Below are 20,309 nucleotides of genomic sequence, written 5' to 3' on the forward strand. Positions count from 1 at the left end.
GTAGGTCTCTCTTGGAACATCCATATCCCAGGAGATTCCCTAGAGCCTCTTCTGTCTTGTTTTGTGAAGCATCCTTCTGCTTGTATGCAGGTTCGTGTGATTAAGAGGCCTGGAGCCCAGCAACTGGTGCTGGACCCTGCTCTTGCCTTCATTGCTTGGCCAACAGAATTGTTCTCTTACCTGTAGGACAGGAAAGGTGATAGCAGATAGGTCAGGGCAAGGGTGGGAGGAGATGGGCCCTCTCCTTTCCCTGGCTCACATGGCTACTTCCTCTGCTCCTCATAGGCACTGGTACCTCCTGCATGGGGCTATATGGCTAGCCGTCTGCCCAGTGGACATATGGCCACCTGTGGAATGTTTTGAGCAAAGATTAGAGTAACCATCTGGTGGTCTGATCAGGTCTAGACACTGAGGCTGGCCTGTCCCATGCCTGGAGTTGAAACACATGACTTACCTGGCTGCCAGCAAGGAGACCTGTCTGAGAACCAGTAGGAGCACTGGGATTCATTTGGCCTCAGGTGCTGCCCTCGTTACCAGAGGAGCCTGGATCAGGGCTCCTCTTTCCACAGCTGAGGTGCTGCTATTCCAGGCACAGGAAGCAGAAATTGAGATCCAGAGAAGTCAGGGCACATTCTGAGTTTTGACAACCAAAGATTGGCATGTAAAATGGGAGGCCAGGTTTATCAGGTCATTCTGCAACCTTCTCCTGGGGAATTGGATCAGTATGGTAGGGGTGGGCTAAGGAATACCCACAGAGTTTGGGAGGCCACCAGATGTTTGGGAGTCCTGAGCTTCATGGGGTTGGAGGATTCTGAAAGTAAGTAGGGCAGGTCCGCTGAAGAGTAAGTAATGGTGGTGACCTAGAGGGTCTTGAGAGTACTGGGGCGGGATGAATTACCACCAGCGGAGGATCAGGGACCCTCTCATTTTGTCAAAGGCATATCTGGGGACTTGGGAGGTAGACTTGGGCACAGTGAGACTGTCCTAGAAGGAAGAATGGAGCGGCAGTAAGATGTCCTATGACCACCACTTTGCACAAGAAATGGCGGGGGGCACTGGGGGATTTGTCTCAGAGGCTCATAGACCTGCTCAGGGCACCAACACTAAGGAACTATGTTGGTCTCTGTCAGCTTACACCCATGGCTATTTCATTGTGTAGCAGGGACACATTGTGGTCCAAACATGTATAGTAGCTGGCCAAACATCCTCTCTGGTTCAACTGTCAGAGCCTAAGTGTTGCCAGGGGACAGGGGCTTGAACAGTCTCTTCTTTCTTTCTTGCAGTCCCTTGCCCTGTGTTTTTGACCTGACCATGTGTGAGGGAAGACACATCGGACCCACTACTTGGTTTGGTCTGGTCTTTTTATTATTCCTTTTTTTTTTTCTTATTTACTTTTTATTCACAATCATAAACTCAACTCTGCAATCAGCTAGCTTTGGAGGGGAATGAGGAAAATATGGAACCCACAGAACTTCAGTGGGAGCAGAGATTACAGGGGACTGTGAGCAGGTGGGGGCGCTCTCCTGAGCTGCAGAAGGAATGGTCTAATGGACAAGATGCTTCCAAGTCTAACATAGTAGAGCTGTCCACAGTCGGCAATGGTGATCTTGCTATTCCAGGACCCAAAATGCTCCCTGGCATCCACAAGGCTCATGCCCTCTTTCACTAAAGACTACGTGTTTGCCACCCACCCATTCAGATTCGACAGTGCAGACGAAAAGCTGTGAACCACTGGAGTTTGGTCCCGCATTTGCCATGAACAAGATGCTAGGATTTGTATTTGCTTCAGGATGAAGTTCTCATCCTCAAATTTCTCCCCGTAGATGGACCTTGTCACCAGTGCCACCATGGCCTATGAAGTCACCACCCTGGCATATGAATCCTGGAGTGATTCTGTGAAAGGAGGAATCCTTATATCCAAACCCTTTCTTTCCACTGCTCAGAGCATGAGAGTCTTCTGCTGTCTTTGGAACTTTGTCTGCAAACAACTTCAAAGAGACGTGGCTCAAGTGCTCACCATCTCTGTGATGTATATGGTGGGGTTGGCAATAGCTGCAGCAAGTGGTGACAGGGGATGGTGGCATTTGTAAAGCCTATTTTTTTCCTTTTTGAGACAAAATCTCACTCTGTAGCCCAGGCTTGCCTCAAGCTTGCAGCAGTCCTCCTGATTCACCCTCCTGAGTGCTGGGATTTATAAGCACGCGCCACTATATCTGGCTTTGCCTATGTTTTAGAAGGGATTTGCTTTTATTTTGGCGTATGTATGCCACTTGTGTGTGTGTTTTCAGAGTCCAGAAGAGCGTGTCAGATCACTTGGAGCTAGAGTTACAGGCTGAGATGAGTCCTCTGCAAGATGAGCAAGTGCTCGTAACCTCTGAGCCATCTCTCCAGCCCCTATGCTGTTTTGCTTGAGATATTCAGATGTAGGTGTTGTGCAGGGTGGCTTCCTTAAAGGCTTGGGCTTTTAGGAACCTGTGGATGGGTAGCAGGATGCTTATAATCAGAAGAAGGGAGGCTTGAAACCTTTTAGCTCCATGGAGGTTAGGGCATTGTCCAAGGGGACAGGTGGAGACAGTGAAGGATGTGGGGGCACCTTAGGGGGCTTGCATGCCCATTTGCATATGGGCAATAGGCTCAAGGGTTCCAGAATGGAGAACTACTTGGAGACTGGCAGACGTTTAGGCTTGGGTGTTTGAGAAGGAGTGGATAGCTCCAAGGTCATCCTCAGAGATGAATTACTACCCAAGGGGCCCAGGAAAGCTGATGCCAGTGCAGCCGAGATTCAGGGGACAAGGGCAAGGAGTGACCAAGGAGAGACACTTGTATGACTTGAGGCTCCTGGCAAGGGAGGAGATTTGCTGTAGAACCCTGTCCTTGGGCATGACATGTCTGTTGCTCTCTTAAAGAAAACTTACTACAAAGCTGGGTGGTGGTGGCATATGCCTTTGATCCCAGCACCGGGGAAGCAGAGGCAGAGGCAGAGGCAGAGGCAGGGAGGCAGGGAGGCAGGGAGGCAGGGAGGCAGGGAGGCAGGGAGGCAGAGGAGGTAGAGGCAGAGGCAGAGGCAGAGAGGCAGAGGAGGCAGAGACAGAGGCAGAGGAGGCAGAGACAGAGGCAGAGGAGGCGGAGGCAGAGGCAGAGGAGGCAGAGGCGGAGGCAGATCTCTGAGTTTGAGGCCAGGCTGGTCTATAGAATGAGTTCCAGGACAGCCAGGGCTACACAGAGGAACCCTGTCTCATACCAAATAAAACAAACCAAAAACTTGTTACATTTATTGTGTGTGCACACGTGTGCCACTGCGTGTGTGTGCAAGTCTGAACATACCTTAGGAAGCGGTTTTTTCTCCTTTCACTTTGTGGATCCCAGAAGGCAAACCTCAGACGTCTTAGAAAATACCTTCACCGTCTAAGCCATTTCAGTGGCCCCATTTCCCTCATGAACTATGAAGGCGTTAACCTTGACAATTACTTCAGGAGGGGGCTCACAAGGACACACCCCCTCTCTAGGATTTATGGTTAATAGTTGCTAGGAAGAGGGGCTTGTGAGGCCATAGACTCTGAAGGATTGATAGACTATTATTAACTATGGCTAGGCTAGTGAGTTAGCTCCGAAGATAACAGCATTTGGTGACTAGCCTGACAACCTGAGTTGGGTGGAAGAAAGCTGAATCTTAGTTTTCCTCTGACCCCATGCTTGCTATGGTATGTGTACACCCCCCCTCCACCACACACAAATGATTTTAAGATTGTTGAATTGTTGGTGGAGAGAGGGATTGATTTATTTTTACTATATTTTATTTGTGTTTGTGTGTGGGGAGGTCAGAAGACAACTGACAGGAGTCTGTTCTCTCCTTAAATCATGTAGGTCACGGGACTACAACTCAGGTTCTGTGCCTTACAGGAGGGCAATTGCCTTCACCCAAAGAGACATGTTGTTGGCTCCTTAAGAAAAAAAAAACACGCCGGGTAGTGGTGGCGCACGCCTTTAATCCCAGCACTTGGGAGGCAGAGGCAGGCAGATTTCTGAGTTCGAGGCCAGCCTGGTCTACAGAGTGAGTTCCAGGACAGCCAGGGCTACACAGAGAAACCCTGTCTCGAAAAAAACAAAAAAACAAAACAAAAAAAAAAAACAACAAAAAAAAGAAAGAAAGAAAAAAAGAAAGAAAGAAAAAAAACCCCACCAATTCTTTAAGATTTTTATTTTCTTTTTAAGAGATCAGGGGCACCGGATTCCCTGGAGTTGGAATTACAGATGTCAGCTGTCTGACATAGATGCTGGGACCTGAATTCTGGTCCTGTGTAAGAGCAGCAGGCACGTTTAATCACCAAGCCATCTCTTTTCTTCGTTCCTGTAAGGAGCTCCAATCAGGGACTGGAGATGGCTCAATGGTTAAGAATATTTTTCAGAACTTTTTCAGAGGACCGGGTTCAATTCCCATCACTCATATGATGGGATCATCTACAACTCCAGTTCCTGATGATCCATGCCTCCTTTTTCTGGCCTCTGTAAGCACTAGGCACATACATAGTGCACAGACCTACATGCAATCAAAGGACCCACATGCATTACATTAAATTAAGCTTTAAAGCGATCCCAATCAAGCCCATTGTGTCACCAAGCTAGAATGGAATAGTTTCTTTGGTCTGTCATTAGTGAGGGTGAATAGATGTTCATTTGTCTCCCCAGGAAAAGTTCAATGGAATACAGACAGAGTGGAACCCCAGTCATCACATCCTCTAGATCTTCAGTGTACCCCTTTGGGAAGTGGGGATGGTGAGGATGTGTGTGTTAAGCCTGCCAAGAGAATTAGGAATATAGCTTGTAAATTGCCTGCATGGCACACCTCTCCTTCCACATTTACCTGGGTCCCAGAGACCAGCCTTTACCCACCGAGTCATTTCACTCTCCCCTGCAAGGTGCTTCACTTTCTCTTCTTTCTTTCTTTCTTTCTTTCTTTCTTTCTTTCTTTCTTCCTTCCTTCCTTCCTTCCTTCCTTCCTTCCTTTTATTTTTTTTTAAAGAAAACTATTTAATTAATTGAGGGGGAGGTATGAGAATGCTAGGCCAAACATGTGGAGTCCTGGAGACTGAAACCATGTCTCGCCCACTCGACCAGCAAGGAAGCCACGAACATCCGGATCCTTCTCAACAGCCTTTATTGTAGAAGGGCTCTTTTAGTTTTCAGGGAGAGACCTCGAATGCCCAGGGTGAGCTGCTTACATACCCTGGGGGGGTGGTGGTGCGTGGAAGTGCGTGATTGGTCAGAATTGCAGTGCCTCATTAGCATACCACATTAGCATACCCCCTGCCCGGGAGGGGGTGATTGGTCAGGATCCTGGTACCTCATTAGCGTACCCCGTTTGGGAGGGGTTGGCGCCAAACTGAGTTGACGCATGCGCAGTGCACTATTTACTAGTAGCCGATACCAGAGGCCGAAGCCGGTGCCATCTTGACTGGCCTAGTCGTGTCGGTGGCCTACAAAACCAGGTCGTTAGGCTTGGTGTCAGCAAATACCTTTATACACTTAACTATCTTGTCACTATTTATTTATTTATTTATTTATAGATTGGGTCTCTTTATGTAGCCCTGTCAGTCCTGGAACTCAGTATATAGACCAGACTGACTTCAAACTCACAGAGATCCTTCTGTTTCTGCTTTCTGAGTGCTGATATTAAAGGCACCACAATTCCTTGCCCCATCCATGATTTAATTTTACAAAATTAAAAATTGTTATGTGTATGGATATTTTGCCTGTATGTATGTATGTATGTATGTGCACCATATGCATGCTGGTGCTGAAGAGGCTAGAAGAGGGTATGAGATCCCTCGGAACTGGAGTTAGATGTTTGTGAGCCACCATGTGGGGGCTGGGTATCAAACCTGGGTCCTCTAGAAGAACAAGTACTCTTAGCTATTGAACCATCTTTCCAGCCCCAAACATTATTTTCTGAGATAGATTCTTTTTATGTATCACAGGCTGGTCTTGAAATCACGATTCTCCTGCTTCAGCCTCCCAAGTGTTATGGATTATAGGCAGTTACCACCACCACATCTGGCTTCACAGGCTTGATAGGTTTTGAATACAGTATGCTAATAACCATGAAGCTATCATTGTAATGAAGATACTGAACACAGTCATCCCAACCAAGTGTTTTCTATTAGCTCTTTCTAATTCTTGCTTCCCCGCCCTGGATCCTTCTTGAGGCAATCTCTGGCCCACAATTTGACACCATACATCAGTTTGTATTTTACGAGACTATTATATAAAGTGGAGTCTTATAGCATGTACTCTTTATAGAGGTTGTCTAGATTCTTTTATATACTATAGTTATTTTGGTGACTTTCTTTTTTGCAGTGCTGGGGATGGAACCCAGGACTTCAAGCTAAATGTGTACTTTATACTACTGACCTATGTACCTCCAGTCCATACCATAATCATTTTTGAGTTCAAATTAGTCATCCTTTTATATTGCTAAGTCGTGTGTGTGCATTAGAGAGAGAGAGAGAGAGAGAGAGAGAGAGAGAGAGAGAGAGCTAGGTAGTACTCAGTGTCTTGTTTTTGCTAGACAAGCACTCTCCTCTTTGCTCCAACCTCTAACCTCAACCACATCTTTTGATAAAGTCTCCCGAGGCCCCTGCTCTCTTCTGAGTGTGTAGTCAAGCTGTGTAGCCAAATGACCCCGAATTCCTGATCCTGCCTCAGCTTCCCAAGTAGCTGAGATTCAGGACTGTGTCACTTACACCCAACATTTACGTTTTGGTTGTTGTTTGAGATTGTGGGGGTTGGGGAACGTCTTACCATATAGCTTTGGCTGGCCAAGAGTTCTCATTTTCCAGTCTCCAGAACAAAAGGAAATAAATTTGTATGGTTTCAGCCACCCACTCTGTCATATTTTGTTCTGGTTGCCCAAGGAGAAACCGACAAGAAACAACAGCTTCATAAACACTTGTACTCAAGTCTTTTGATAAGCACTTCCAAATGTGGGTAGATCATATGTGCATATTTTGTTAGTTTTCTTTCTGATAGCTTATTGTTTAAAATGGAAAAATCCCGACAAGTTGTTTTCTGAAGCTAGTGTCCCATTGTACACATCTAGCTGGCTACTTGAGTTCCATTTCCTGCATATCTTGTTTAATTCAGGCTTTGCAGTTTTAACCAGTTTCCAGTTAAGAGAAGCAGATGTGCCTGGGGCAGAGCGAGGCTAAACTCTTGATTTTACAGCTCCCATAACCAAGCCTCCTTGCCTGCAGCCAGGTAGGTCACCTCCTGGTCCCGGCGCCAGGCCTGGGACTGGCCAGACAACAGCAGCGTCCAGGCCTGGGCTAGGAGCCAGGTGAGCGTGGCCCTGCGCTAAAAACTAGTCATCGGGCTGCCCTGAGTCCACCAGGCTCACCACAAGCCATGGACTCTCGCGCTGGGAACACCGCAGATCCTAGAGGGAGCAGAAGAGGTACTGGCTTGGGTGGAGAAAAAAGGGAAGGAGCCGTCCCAGGCCACCCACTCTTTGCCTGAGGACTTCTAATCATGTCCACCTCACAAGTGGTAAACAGAAGCCTTGGTGACCATGCACTCCTGGCAATAGCCAGGAGCCCAGGGATGGAAACCTTGTTTTAGGTCTCCTACCTACAGTCTCAAGTGTGTGTGTGTGTGTGTGTGTGTGTGAGAGAGAGAGAGAGAGAGAGAGAGAGAGAGAGAGAGAGAGAGAGAGAGAGAGAGAGAGAGAGAGAGAAAGAGAGAGAGAGAGAGAGAGAGAGGTGTCACATCAGACTCAGACTCAGGAGACCTATCTCACGAAGACCTATCTCATGTGTCTAGGAAGAAAAACCTGGAGGCATCTGCTTATTCTAGGCAGGCAGGGTGTGTAGGGAATTAAGTGGGTGGGTTGGGGATCTGAGGAGGGGGAATCTGGGGATGCTTGCACCTTGAGGAGACACTGGGCCTTTAAGGGAACTCTTGGGGGGAGCTGGGATTCACTAGTATACTGAAGGTGAAATTTGGGAATTCAAGGTTGTTTGCGAGGAGGAGTTTATGTGGGAGAAGCAGGGTCCCTGGATACATGGCGAAAGAAGTTTGTCATTTAGTATTATTACTAGGGGACAGTATGGTGAGCTCCAAACAAATAAATCTGTTGAATGCTCAGAGGCATCCAGGTCTATTGCTGTCGAATGGCTACCTTCGGGGACTTTACGGGGTAAGGCAGCGGGCAGTGCGTACACTCGCGGCGGTAGGGGGTTCCAGGAGAGGAGGGGACTGTCGGCCACCCCCGAACTAGTGACCAGGGGTCTCTTGATATCTGGAGGGGCATTTCTAGGTCTTTGGACAAAGAAATCGCTCAGGTCGGGACTCCACCGCTCTGGGTCCAAGATGACTTGTCTCCTTTTCCTGGGCAGGAGCTGGCTTACAGGGGTCCGGGAGCCCCCGAGCTCGGCAGCTCCTGGAGCGGCTGGATGCGCGCCCCCTGGCGGCACGAGCCGCCGCAGACTTGTCAGCGCTAGTACGAAAGGCGGGCGCTACATTGCGCCTGCGCCACAAGGAGGGTAGGTACATGGACTTGGTAGGGCGGGGCAGGAGGGGCTGGGCTTCTAGCTAGCCCAAGGATTGTTAGATAGTGTGATTCCGCCTGGAGGGGTTCGGAACGAGCGAGACCTTGGGAATTAGAGTGTATTCCTTTAGGGTTATTGTGATAGCTGAGTTTCAGAAGATTTGTGGAAAGTGCTGGGTTGGATGGTTATTAAAGTCAGCTGGGCTCTGACTTGGCATTCGCAATCTTGAATATTTGGCAGCTGTAGCCACCGGCAACACATACACAAACAAACCTGGGTGTAGGAGGGGGCCTAATTGGGAAGAAGAGTTAGCAGGAGTGGGAGCAGGTTAAAAGTACATAATGGGGCTGAGCAGTAATACTTTAATCCCAGCACTCAAGAGAGGTAGATGCAGGTGGATGGATCTCTGTGAGTTCGAGGCCAGCCTGGCCTACAGAGCAAGTTCCAGGACAGCTAGAGTTACAACAAAAACTCTGTCTGGAAAAACAAACAAACGAACAAACAAAGAAAGTGCATAATGGAAGTAAGGTTGATTTCAATACATTTTATACATCTGTGAAACTGTACCCAATGTTATTTCCAAAGAGGAGGCACTTAGAAGAAATGATTTCTTTGCAAAAAAAGTGAGTCTGAGGGTTGGCGAGATGGCTCAGTGGTTAAGAGCACTGACTGCTCTTCCAGAGGTCCTGAGTTCAATTCTCAGCAACGACATGGTGGCTCACAAACCCTCTTTAATGGGATCCAATGCCCTCTTCTTGTGTGTCTGAAGACAACTACAGTGTACTCATATAAATAAATAAATAAACAAATATTTAAAAAAAAAAGAGGTGAGTCTGAAATGCCAGTCAAAGTGTGGAAGCTCTGAACACATTAGAGGCAGATTTTTGTTTGCTTGGTTTTGTGTGTGTGTCTAAAGATAAAATTTTTATTTAATTTTACTTTAGAGACTGGGTCTCTCTATGTAGCCCTGCCTGTTCCAGAACTTACTATGTAAACCAGGCTGGACTAGAGCTCAAAGATCCACCTGCCTCTGCCTCCTGAGTGCTGGGATTAAAGACATGCACCACCGCATCTGACTTATTTATTTTCTTTCTTTTTTTAAAAACAATAATTTATTTAGCTTTATTTTATGTGCGTTGGTGTCAAGGTGGCAGGCCCCTTGGAACTGTAGTTATAAACAGATGTAAGCTGCCATGTGGGTGCTGGGAATTGAACCCGGGTTCTTTGGAAGAGCAGTCAGTGCTCTTAACCACTGAGACATCTTTCCAGCCCTACTTACTTATTTTCAAGTGTGTGTGTGTGTGTGTGTGTGTGTGTGTGTGTGTGTGTGTGTGTAGGTAGGTATATACACATGAGCATATCAGATTTACCAGTTTCAGGCAGTTGCGAGCCACCATGTGTGTTCTGGAACCTGAACTCTGGTCTTTAGAAGGAGTAGTGGGAACTCTTAACTGTTGAACTATCTCTCCAGTCCCTTTTGTTTCACAAGACTAGGTCTCATGATGGAGACCACATTGGTCTCAAATTTGAGCCAATACTTCTGCGTCAGCTTCTAGAACGCTGGGATTAGTCTTCTGCTGTTGGTGGATCTTGACATGTGAGAAAAGAAGTGAAATTTGCAGGTTAATTAGAGGCTGTGGTCTACATTCTCAGAAAAAAAAAATCTTGGAATGGCAACCTTCCTAGGAGGCTTTACTTTTTTTTTAAATTAAATATATTGTATTTATTTGATTCTTTGGGTCCTGGGACCAAACTCAGGGTGTGGCACATGCTAGTCCCATTACCAATAAGCTACAGTCACACTTAGGGTGTTACTTAATGCGTGCAGTCTATATGTTCTTCACATGTGGAGGGAAACTATGGAGGACTGTTCTCATGGATGGCACAAGAAGAAGAAGGAGCCAGGACAGCTTTTTCTATAGGCTCAGCCTTAGAGATTACTAGAGGAGGAGAATGGGAGAGTGATTTCTAAATAGTTAAATGGTGGGCCAGTCTGTGTGAGTTGTATAAGTGGGCAAATAGATGAGGTTGAAATGTTAATTGGCGGGGCTAGAGAGATATTGTTCTGTGGTTAAGAGCACTGGCTGCTCACAGAGAAGAACCAGGTTCAATTCCTAGCACACGTGCACACATGGTGGCTCACAATGTCATTCCAGTTCCAGAGCATCTGACATCAGGTTACACAAGTGGTACATAACCATACCTGTGAGCAAAACACCCATACACATAAAATGAAAAGAATATTTACAAAGTTAATCCAGGAGTCCTAAGTTGGTTTCCATGTCACATCTTTTGATGTCCCTCTTTATCTCTTTCATATCTAAGCTGTTAGTGGTCTGGACTCTGCAGATATAGAAGTCACAGACAGTCGCTTGCCTCATGCCACTCTCGTGGAACATCGACCCCAGGTACTCAATGCAATGTCCTGTGTTAACCTTTTGCTTTTGTTGAATTTTAGACAGGGCATCCTCTATAGCCCAGGCTGGCCTTGAACTTGATAGGTAGACTAGGCTATACTCAAACTCATGGTAATCCCTCTGCCTTAGACTCCCCAATGCTAGGATTATAGGCATGTACTTCCTACACTGTGCTGGCTAGTCTTATGTCAACTTGACATAAGCTAGACTATCAGGAAGGAAGGAACATCAATTGAGAAAATGCCTCCATAAGATCCAGCTGTGAGACATTTTCTCAATTAGTGATTGATGGAAGAAGGCCCAGCCCATTGTGGGTGTCATCTTCCTTGGGCTGGTGATCCTAGATTCCATAAAGAGACCAGACCGACTAGGCAATTGTGGCACATGCCTTTAATCCCAGCACTTGGGAGGCAGAGGCAGGTGGATTTCTGAGTTCGAGGCCAGCCTGGTCTACAGAGTGAGTTCCAGGACAACCAGTGCTACACAGAAAAACCCTGTCTTGCAAAGAAGAACGAAAAAAAAAAAAAAAGTCGGCTGAGCAAGCTATGGGGAACAGGCCAGCAGGCAGCACCCTCCACGGCTTCTGCATCAGGACCTGTCTCCATATTCCTGCCCTGCTTGAGTTCCTGTTCTGACTTTTTTGTGATGAACTGTGATGTGGAAGTGTAAGCCAAATAAATCCTTCCCTCCCCAAGTTGCTTTGGTCATGGTGTCTCGTCACAGCAATTATAATCCTGACTAAGGTACACACCCAGCTAATTTATGTATACTCTTGCTCTTTTTCCAGCACCAAAGGTATGAGACTTTGGGTACATGTGTGGAGCCACTTCCAGTCACCCAGAATAAGGCAAGCTATGCTTTGAAACTACCCCAAGCCACTGGCCGATTTTCTGTGGATCTGGTCCGAGGTCCTGCAGGCTTTGGTCTCACTTTAAGTGGAGGCCGAAACCTATCTGGGGATGCTCCATTGGCCGTGAGTGGACTGTTGAAGGATGGGCCAGCACAGCGGTGTGGACGTTTGCAGGTCAGCTCCAAGCAACGGTCCATCCATAGATATGTTCCTTATTCTTGTCCAGTCTCCATCAGCCCTTCATACCGCATCGTGTTCTTGCAGGCTGGTGACCTCGTGCTCTATATCAATGGACAGTCGACACAGGCGCTCACTCATGCCCAGGTGGTGGAGCGGATTCGAACTGGAGGCCCCCGCCTTTGCCTGGTACTCCAACGGCCTCAACAGATGGACGGCAGTAGGAGTGAGGAGGCTGGAGGGCATCAGAAGACAGGTGAAGTGGTGGATTTCCCAGAGAGGCAGAGATCAGAGAGGGGAAGGGGTGGCTCCGAGAGGGGAAAAGCTGGATCCTGGGTAGAAAGGAGTTGGTGGTCTCAGTGGGGTACTGTAAAGGTCCAGTGTCTGGATGGGGCTATATACGATTTCACGAAGTCTGGAACAGGGAGGTAAACCATCCCAGGGTAAAAACTTCATAGAGGATGCTTTTGAGGTCTTGGGAGAGGAGAGTCCCAGGTTAAAGCCTTAAAGTGCCCCCCCCCCCCCCCAGAAAGAAAAGTCTTAGTCCTTAGAGAAGGCTGCATGGGATATAGAGACTGGGAATGTTGACGTTTGAGACGTGGTTCAGTGGGCCACGTGGCTTCCATCTCCTCTTTTACAGAGTAGGGAGTTTACTCATGAGATAAATAAAGGGAGCTGGCAAGACAGCTCAGTAGATGAAGGTTGCCACCAAGCCTGATGACATCGAGTTCGATCCCTAGAACCCACACAGTGGCAGGAGAGACCTGATCCGCACAAGGCACAAGTTGGGCACAAGTTGTCCTCTGACCTCCATATGACCCCTTCCCCCAATGTTTAAGAACTGATCAGTAACCGAAAGAGCAAGGAATCAAAGGAGGAGAGGTGAGAGAGAAGAGATTCAAAACAGTCACACGGGGAAAGCTTCGTGGTTCAAAGGCTAAGGTCAGGGTTTGATTGCCTTTGGGCACTGATCTCTGTGGGGCATGTCCTAGTTTGAAGGGGTCTATCTGGAGGCAGGCAATGTTGAGGTTTGCGATGGAGTGACACCTCTAGGCCTTGAAGGGAATTGTCTCTAACTGCTTTTCTGGTCACTTTTAGCTAAGGCCCTGATTTCTATTGTCTACCCAATCTAACCCCTCATTTTGCTATCTCCAGATCGCAGCCCAGATCCTAGGGGAAGCAGGATGATGGAGTCTCGCAGCACCATTTCCCCAGTTCACCACCGGCCCAAGACACGGACCAGTCCTGGACCTAGTCCAGAGGCAGTGGCTATTGACCACGTGGTTCGCGCAGCAGAGCACCCCACAGAAGACCTGGAAGACCGTATCCCTGGTACCCCTGGGCCCTGGCTGGTGCCGAGTGAGGATCGGCTCTCACGGGCTCTAGGGGTTCGGGGTGGTGGCGTGCAGCTCGCTCAGGAGGTGGCAGCCGGAAGGCGGAGGCATTGAGCACCAACAGACAGCTTTGTGCTCACTAAATGAGGTCCCACAAGATTCCAGCATGCCGGACCGCCAGGCTCTAAGTTTTTCCCTTAGAGCTTTAACCTGATCTTCCCACTGCACACTGCACAGTGGACTGGTCCCCACCCCTTCAAGACGCCAGTGGTATGGCCTTTCCAGAGCCCAGAGCGCTCGCACCCTACCACCCCCACATCCGCGTGCGCGCAGCTTCTCCAAGTTCCTTCCCGGTCGGGAGGTAATAAAATAGCTGGATCCAGTTCTGACTTGCTAGGTGCTCTAGGCGGGGTGAGGCTTCCCAGTCCACCCTGGAAGGGAGGGGTAGGTTGATCTGGTTTCGATGAAGTCCCTTTGAAACCACCCGAAAGCTACGTGCAGCTTCCTTCATGCCTCCAGATGAGTCTTTATTTCTCCTTACTCCCCAGTTTTCTTTGCTAACCCCTGCCCTTCATTCATTCATTTCACTTTCGGCGTACGCACATTATTGCTTGTGACACGGGGAAGGCAGAAGTGGGCCTGTTGTGGGAGTGTCCCGGTAAGCTCAGGGTTCCCGCATGGAATTCTTTAGACCCTTAGCCGACATCAAGATAGCAAATCTAGAAGCTTGGCGCCCTTCCTCCGCCCAGAGTCTGTGGTCTCCCACTTCCGGCTTGAAAAAAAACCTAACTTTAACCGTGGCGTGTAGACTGCTATCCCAGGGGCAGGGGCTGGGGCCCTGGACCCCACTTAGAGGCAGAGCGAGGAAGGTGTGAGTCAGCGCTCCGGATAGGCCAGGCTAAAAAGGGCTGTTAGAAGTCTTTGGGCCACGCCTCCCCTTTTCCTTAGACGGTGACAAACTGCACCGAGCGGCCTCGGTCTGGGACCAGACTAAAGTTTCCTCCACCCTGGGAGCTGAGTCCTTAAAAGCTTATATGGACAGAAGCCTCCAACCCGGGGAGCCACAAAGCAGGCGCTGCCCAATGCTACAAATGTCCAGTCACCTTGCTGTTAACCACATCCTGAATACTCAATCCCATCCCCCAAAGAGGGAAGTTGTGGTCTAAACAGGCAACTTTCACCCCTATAAGGAGGATGGGGGGAGGGGGGAGGGGGGAGGGGGAGAAATGACAGGTCCAGAGTCTCAGGTGGCAGTGGGGGTGGGGTGGGGCAGACTGCAATCCAAACAGGGACAGCTAGCTGCTGGAGTATAAAGAAGTGAACACTTGAAGTGTTAGTGTGTGGTGACTTATGACTCAGAGTATAGTGGGAGTATGGTTCCCCAGAAGTCAGGAAAGGGCTCTAGCACACAATTCTTAAACAGTCACACCCAGGGAACTAATATAGTAACCTCAGCCACCTAGTTTAATTTAGCTTTACCCTGCTACTAGCTTTAATGGGGGTTTTCATGTTTATCTAGTTACCTGCCTACTCAACAACACAGATCATTTCAGAAAGGGGGAAAATGAGGCCCAGAGATTGCCAATAGACCGGAGGGGGAGAGCTCAAAGGGAGATTAGTTAAGGCTTGGTTTGGAAGCCTTTCATCATAATCTTACAATCCCGTATTTGACAAGTCCCAGTTGAACCTCGACTGTAAACCTGCTGGAGAGTAGTTCTACAGATGCCAGGGAGCTGGTATAGTGAAAGCAGACCGGTGTCACACAAGAATGACAAGAATCCATAAAAGATAACTTCCAAGAGAAGTGATAGTTACAAAATTAAAAAAAAAAAAAGGTTATGGCTGGATATTGTGTATTCCTGTAATTTCTCCATGTGGGCAGCTATAACGAGAGGATCACGAGTTCTAAGCCATGCTGAGAGACTGTGAGAGACTGTCTCAAACAAACAACATCAAAGAAAAAAAAGAAAGGGACCGGCTCTACTGTGGGAGGGGTGGTGGGCTGCTAGTCTAGGTTGAAGACGTGGCTTTTGAAGTGGAACCTGAAAGACCAGAAGCCAAATGAAGGCAAAGCTGTGGGGGAAGGGCGCTAATAGTTATGAGAACAGCAAGTACAGAAGCCAGAGCTACATCTGTCATGTTCCACAAGTTCAGGTATTTCTCCCTGCTTGAATGCAGGCACTCGACACTGGGGAAAATGTTTCAATCTTTCCATTACTCTGGCATCTTCTCAACAATGGCTATTGGGAAAGGGAATCCCTTAATTTGGAAGGGACCTATGTTTGCAGAGGGGCAGGCACAACCTTAGGTTGAATTCTGGCTGGCCTTTCAGTCGATTGCGTTACACTGGAGTATAAACCAATGTCCAGAACACATCCGGGGTTGGGGGTGTGTGTGTACTAATTTCAGGTAATCAGGCACAAGTTTCAGAGTAAAACACTGTGGTGGCCAGGAGGAATTAATTAATTGCTTAGGAACACACCTCAAAATGTCAACTTTCTTACCCAAAATTATACTTGAAGACCACCCCCCCTTACCTTGCCCAGCTCTCAGCAAAAATGTGTGCTTTCCCCAGTCTTCCCCACTAAAGCTGGTTTGGCCTCTTTTCTCAGAATCAGAAAACTGAGGTCCAGCACTAAGGCCAAAGACTTCTCTGGAATTACCCAGCACAGGGCACTGGCTGCCTAGGCTCAAAGCAGATTGATGATAGTCACTAGCATTCCCCAGGTCGATCACCAGGTCCCCTTCCCACCCAGTCTTTGAAGCACTACCGCCACCACTGCCCACTGCGCTACCATTTATAACCAAACTCTGGAAACTGACTGTGTCCTGGCCACCCCAGTTTGGTACCAGTTGTCTACAGAACCTGACCTGACCCAATCAGGAACACCTTTCTATTTTTATTCATCTCACTTACTGTGATCATTTACACCAGTTCTTGGGTGTAATTAAGTCTTAATACCCCAGCTCCTGCCAGGTAACTAATAGATAGCAGTGCTTCTCAACCTTCCTAATGCTGAGACCCTTTAATACAGTTTTCGTGTTGTGCTGAACCCCCAACCACAATATTTCCTTGCTACTTCATAACTCCATATTTGCTACTGTTATAAATTGCAGTGTATCTGTGTTTTCTGATGATCACAGGTGACCCCTGTGAAAGGGTCGTTCGACCCCAAAGGGGTCCCTACTCACAGGTGGAGAACTACTGCTCTATATGCAAAGGGAAAACTTTCTAAAATTCAGAGCACTCCGAATTCAGGAAACATACCTGGCCTCAAAAATTTCGGGTTTAAACAGGGCCTCAGCCACCTTTTTTTTTTTTTTTTTCAAGCTAAGGAAACTGAGTGACTCTATTACTTCTTGGCCTTTTGGCTACAATCAAAAAGTAGAAAATCGAGTCACTCCCTTCCAAAGCCAGATTCCCTCGGTAGCTCTTTTGCATTTAAAAAAAAAAAAAAAAGTGAAGGGTCTGCATACTCCAGCTCTTGGTACCTGGAGTTTCCAGGCACCTTGAAGATAAGGCAGTGTGCGGGACCCGTATCGTCTTCGGCCGAAGGGCAAAGGGGGCTTCCGGGGCGGCCTTCACCTGGCCCGGCCCCCTCCGGCCCCGCCTGCTTTGCTAGGCGCGGTGATTCATTCCCTCCTTTGCCCGGGGGGCCCCCTTCCCGGCCAGACGGCGGGACACACGGCTGGGTGTGCAGCGACCTCGAACCCGTGAGCCAGAAAGCAGAGCTTCTGCGTCCCAGGGACTCCAGCACACACCATGGCGGACTCTGAGCGTCTCTCGGCCCCCGGCTGCTGGTTAGCCTGCACCAGCTTCTCGCGCACCAAAAAGGGAATTCTCCTGTTCGCTGAGATTGTGAGTGTTCCCGGGCCGGAGGGTGGGTAGAGGCCGGGTGTGCAGGCTGGACCGCTCGCTACCGGACCGTTTCGGTTGAGGCAAGCACGTGGTCCAGCCGCTTGCTGCTTGGCAGTGAGGTGCAGGTGGGTGAGTTGGTAGAGGAGGGTCGACGCCAGCCAAGGTGCAGGGCGATCGGTGGGGCATGGGCGAAGGGGTGGAGAGCGGGTGCTTCACTGGTAAGGTGAGTTATCTATAACTAATGTTGGGGGCTGTGGGTGTGTGGGTGCGTGTGTGGGTGTAGACTCAGAGTGGTCGGAGAGAAGGGGTCCTGGGGAGTGGGAGCCTCTCGTGGCAGGGCGTGGCCGGCCTGAGCACTAGCTGGCGGGCTGGAAGTGCGCCCAAAGGCGGGGCCTGTTGGGGTGGGGTAGAGCTAGTCCCCTCTAGGGTAGGGCGTTCCACACTTCGCCAGTTCTTCCTTGCCCATTTGGGACTGGATGGGAGGTCCTTAGCTCTTTGGATGGTTATAGAGAGCCTTGGTTTTCCATCCCCCCCTCTTCAAGTGGGCACCGCCTTTGGGTCACTTATAAAAGAGGTGCGGCTCCTTTAACGGAGCCCTGCCCTTCTAGTGCTAGTCTCACTCCTTCCCAAAGGGGTTGCCTGGGGAACCGAACGTCCCTCCCCCTCAAGGCATGGACGCTGGCGCCACCAGCGCTCACAAAACACCTGGCAGAGCCACTCCCCTCAGGGAAAGGAGAACTGAAGCACATAATTCTGCTCTTTTCTTACTGGGTGACCCTGGGCAAGCCACTTAACTTCTCTGTGACTCACTTTCCTCGTGTGTAAAATAAGTGTACGGAGCTCATTAGATTCTTGTGATGAGTAAGTGAAACACGACTTGTGACGCTCTTAGACAGTGCTTGGAGAACAGTGAGCATGCGAGAGGTGTTTCGCAATTATCGGATGTCAGTGTCTCACTCCTGGTAGTTATTTGAGAAAAATAATGTTCTTTTTTTTTTTTTCTTTCTTTCCCAACCTCCCCAACTGTTTCTGCTGAGTGGGTGGAACCTAGGGCCCTGCACATGCTAGGCAAAGACTCAGCCACCGAGCTATGTCTTGGAAAGTAGATTTCCTCCCCCACCTCCCATGGATATTTAAGTTTGAGATCCCTCTTTTCTAATTTAAACCATTGTTTTTAACCCATGGCGGATTGAGGTTCCTTGTTCTCCCCTCTCAGATACTGTGCCTGGTGATTTTGATATGCTTCAGTGCGTCTACCACGTCGGCCTACTCCTCCCTGTCGGTGATTGAGATGATCTTTGCCGCTCTTTTATTTGTCATCTACATGTGTGACCTGCACTCCAAGCTGTCATTCATCAACTGGCCTTGGACTGTGAGAAAGGGGCCAGCAGTGCCGAGGCTGGGCATGGGGGTGGGAAGTTGGAATGGTCTGCAGCTCCGGGTTCTGAGGTCACCTTTTTCTCTGTCCACTTCACAGGACTTCTTCAGATCCCTCATAGCAGCCATCCTGTACCTGATCACCTCCATTGTTGTCCTTGTAGAAGGAAGAGGCAGCTCTAGAATCGTTGCTGGGGTAAGGGCCCAAGAAACAGATCCAAAGCTCTCTCAGGAGTTACAGCAACATCTGGCCCCCGCAATGAGTTTTATCCACCGAGATCATTTGGTGTAAAAACACCGTCCTTTGACAGACCCAGATCTTGTGAGGGGCAAAGGCAGCCCCTTTGTCAACACGTTAGGCTACCATCTGCTAGAACTTTGTCTCAAACTGGAGTAAGAAGCAAGCCCTCTGCATATGGGACAATGCGGGTGGATGTCCTGTTCTGAGAGGTACTAGGGGGATGCTGAGGTAGTAAGTATTCAGACTCCTGACCATTCCCTGAGCTTTCCTGGCTTCCTAGCATGAGGCTGGTGTCACTAACTTACACAGGGCCCCTCCCTGGAGGTGGCTACAAAGACTTGGAGGTTGAGTAAGAATGCCCGCACTCTAATCCAGTCTCTTCACTCCTGTCTTTCCAGATACTGGGCTTACTTGCTACGTTGCTCTTTGGCTATGATGCATACATCACCTTCCCTCTAAAGCAGCAAAGACATACAGCAGCCCCCACTGGTAAGTAAGAGTGTGTGTGTGTGTGTGTGTGTGTGTGTGTGTGTACACTTGTGTGCACACTGAGAGCAGAAAAAAAAAGAAAAAGGGCTAGTGGTGGTAGCAAACACCTTTAATCCCAGCACTCTGGAGGCAGAGGCAGGCAGACCTCTGTGAGTTCAAGGCCAGCTTGGTCAATATAGTTAGTAAGTTACAGTACATAAAAACTTAAAAAAAAAAAAAAGAAAGAAAGAAAAAGGACTTCCTAGGGAAAGATACGACTGCCAACTGTGTCCCTTATTGATTCTTAATGCCTTTTGTGTCATGAAATGTCGTGTGTCAGCATTCCTGTCTATATAAATGGGCACCTAGACTCATCAATGCTTTCTTCCTCGTGCAGATCCCACAGATGGCCCGTGATCGTCTTTCAGCTGTCTCTGCTACCTGTCAATAGCTCCTCCATCAAAAACTTCCTCTTGTCGGGTGGTGGTGGTGCACGCCTTTACTCCAAGCATTCAGGAGGCAGAGGCAGGTGGATCTCTGTGAGTTTGAGGCCAGGGCAACACAGTGAGATTCTGTCTCTAAAACAATACCTCCTCCGGTTTCCACAAGTCTCCAGCCAATTCTCTGACCCCATTGAAAGTGCTTATGGTACAAGAGATTGAACCTAGAGCCATGTACATCCTAGGCAAGCACTCTCCACTGAGCTACGTTCCTGTAAAAGTGCCTTTATTGGGAGTTTTGTCTTCCAGCCTGCCAATCAACCCACCTGGGTGTGGTCACCTTTATGTGTGTGCCTAGATTCCTCTTTGCTCTGCAGTACCAGCAGCTGACAAGAGTTCTGCTTGAACTGTAGCCCCACATAAGCTACAAAATGAGTGACCCACTACAAATAACCTTTTTCTCTGTGTGGGGTGAGCTGTGAAGGGCTAAATAAGCAATAAAAATATTGTTAAAGTCTACAATGAATAAGTTAATTTTTTTGATCAAATGTATGTTAGCATCAGGAGGAGGGATATTGAGGTAAAACCATTGGAACAAAGAAG

At 48.5% G+C, this 20,309-nt stretch overlaps 2 protein-coding genes across 2 annotated transcripts; both read left to right on the forward strand.

Moving 5' to 3' along the window:
- The first annotated feature begins 7,291 nt into the window (after positions 1–7,291).
- Magix (MAGI family member, X-linked) lies at positions 7,292–13,703 on the forward strand. The gene is made up of 6 exons (XM_034485730.2): positions 7,292–7,450; positions 8,391–8,537; positions 10,869–10,951; positions 11,748–11,984; positions 12,075–12,243; positions 13,143–13,703. Exons 1-6 carry the CDS (start codon positions 7,402–7,404, stop codon positions 13,433–13,435), a joined length of 978 nt encoding a protein of 325 aa, XP_034341621.1. The 5' UTR covers positions 7,292–7,401; the 3' UTR covers positions 13,436–13,703.
- A 3,242-nt stretch (positions 13,704–16,945) lies between these two features.
- On the forward strand, positions 16,946–20,228 carry Plp2 (proteolipid protein 2). Its single transcript, XM_034485620.2, has 5 exons — positions 16,946–17,180; positions 18,397–18,552; positions 18,658–18,753; positions 19,197–19,287; positions 19,664–20,228. The coding sequence occupies exons 1-5, from the start codon at positions 17,085–17,087 to the stop codon at positions 19,681–19,683; spliced, it is 459 nt and encodes a 152-aa protein (XP_034341511.1). The 5' UTR covers positions 16,946–17,084; the 3' UTR covers positions 19,684–20,228.
- The last annotated feature ends 81 nt before the right edge of the window (positions 20,229–20,309 follow it).

The sequence above is a fragment of the Arvicanthis niloticus genome, chromosome X, assembly GCF_011762505.2.
Source record: "Arvicanthis niloticus isolate mArvNil1 chromosome X, mArvNil1.pat.X, whole genome shotgun sequence".
Taxonomy (NCBI): Eukaryota; Metazoa; Chordata; class Mammalia; order Rodentia; family Muridae; genus Arvicanthis; species Arvicanthis niloticus.

What these genes read in the sequence shown, in the direction of transcription:
- Magix (XM_034485730.2), top strand. Translation starts at nt 7,402, where the DNA reads ATGGACTCTCGCGCTGGGAACACCGCAGATCCTAGAGGGAGCAGAAGA. An exon ending in TCCTAGAGGGAGCAGAAGAG is followed by an intron (nt 7,451 to 8,390) that starts GTACTGGCTTGG and finishes TTTCCTGGGCAG; the next exon opens with GAGCTGGCTTACAGGGGTCC. An exon ending in TCGTGGAACATCGACCCCAG is followed by an intron (nt 10,952 to 11,747) that starts GTACTCAATGCA and finishes CTCTTTTTCCAG; the next exon opens with CACCAAAGGTATGAGACTTT.
- Plp2 (XM_034485620.2), top strand. Translation starts at nt 17,085, where the DNA reads ATGGCGGACTCTGAGCGTCTCTCGGCCCCCGGCTGCTGGTTAGCCTGC. An exon ending in TCATCAACTGGCCTTGGACT is followed by an intron (nt 18,553 to 18,657) that starts GTGAGAAAGGGG and finishes TCCACTTCACAG; the next exon opens with GACTTCTTCAGATCCCTCAT. An exon ending in ACATACAGCAGCCCCCACTG is followed by an intron (nt 19,288 to 19,663) that starts GTAAGTAAGAGT and finishes TTCCTCGTGCAG; the next exon opens with ATCCCACAGATGGCCCGTGA.